The sequence below is a fragment of the Rhagoletis pomonella genome, unplaced genomic scaffold (assembly GCF_013731165.1).
Source record: "Rhagoletis pomonella isolate Grant_MI unplaced genomic scaffold, Rhpom_1.0 Rhpom_scaffold_00004, whole genome shotgun sequence".
NCBI lineage: Eukaryota > Metazoa > Arthropoda > Insecta > Diptera > Tephritidae > Rhagoletis > Rhagoletis pomonella.
In genome coordinates, this window is record NW_023458558.1 from 42,287,000 (window position 1) to 42,288,112 (window position 1,113).

The following is a 1,113-nucleotide window of genomic DNA, read 5'->3' on the forward strand; positions in this document are numbered from 1 at the left end:
AGTTGGAAGGAAGTAAAATTCGCATTTGTCTTTGTCTTAAAAAAAAAATAATAATTTAAGTATCTATAAATATTGAAAATATAAGATATTATGCATTATATTTATGTAGATCTTTCAATTAAAATTAACTTATACATTCATATGTACATATACGCTACGAGAATTGATTATTTGTCAACCAATAATGGCTTTCAATATAAGCACAGTATACTGTGAATATAAGTACATATTATTGTGATCGAAATACTATGAAAAGAATAGAGAATCAAATTTAATAACTCGAAAGTAAAATCTTAGTAGAGTATTGCACTAATCCATAAACATGTATATACTTACACATAGTATGATGGTCGTATTCCATTCGTTACAATAATTACAATTTTACGCGCTTAATCTCATCCATACGAAAATCAGTGCGTAATGCTAACAATGTCCTCACTTCTTGGGCCGTTAAACGCCACGAAGGGGTTTCATTTCCATTTTCTGGACTCCAGTAATCAGAAAGTTCGTCAACCTTCTCTAAATTTAATATTGTTGCTATCTGCGTCAATCGTGTCATTTTGTCGCGTACTGACCATGATGTTACACCAGTTAAATATGAACTAAGTGCACGAATTTCCTGATCGAGAATGAGACCTCCGAGTCGATTAAAAGACGTCTTCTTTATTACCCTTTCCAGTCTCGAAGTAGTATCTGCAGCTAATATACTAACAAAAGCATCAAAATTTCTTGGCGTAAGCACATTTTTGAATTGGCTTAAGAAACCATCCAGCTGCACAATAAGAGTTTGAATATATGTTTCACCAGCCTCGTAGTCAGCCAGTTCTTCTTCGGACAGAATGTGACTGTAGTTGAGAAATTGGTCAACCCAGGGATTTAGGCGAGGTTTAATTGCACTCGATCTTAATTGGGTCATACCAAAATTTACACAGGCTTTTAAGGTATCTCTTACGGTTCTCAATTCTGATATGCAACTGTCTACAATACGTCGCTCGGTAGCTGAAATCGATGGAAATGAGTTTTTGATATCTTGCTCTATGGTTTCCCATAAGGTTTCAAGATATTGGGTCGACATATCAGCATTATTTAAGCGGTTAATAAAGTTGGTGCGGG

The 1,113-nt window shown here is 34.5% G+C and overlaps 1 protein-coding gene across 3 annotated transcripts in view; it reads right to left on the bottom strand.

The window, feature by feature from the left end:
* LOC118737577 (conserved oligomeric Golgi complex subunit 4) overlaps positions 1-1,113 on the bottom strand; it is a 3,626-nt gene that overhangs the window by 645 nt on the left and 1,868 nt on the right. Inside the window, exons 3-4 of one of the 3 annotated variants that reach the window (XM_036468162.1) lie at positions 337-1,086; positions 1-35 (exon numbers count right to left, since the gene is read on the bottom strand). In XM_036468162.1, the coding sequence (XP_036324055.1) occupies positions 374-1,086 (713 nt within the window). In that variant the 3' untranslated portion in view covers positions 1-35; positions 337-373. Of the gene's footprint in view, positions 36-60; positions 247-336; positions 1,087-1,113 lie in introns of those variants that run through there. The other 2 variants (XM_036468163.1, XM_036468161.1) reach the window with 2 other exon arrangements.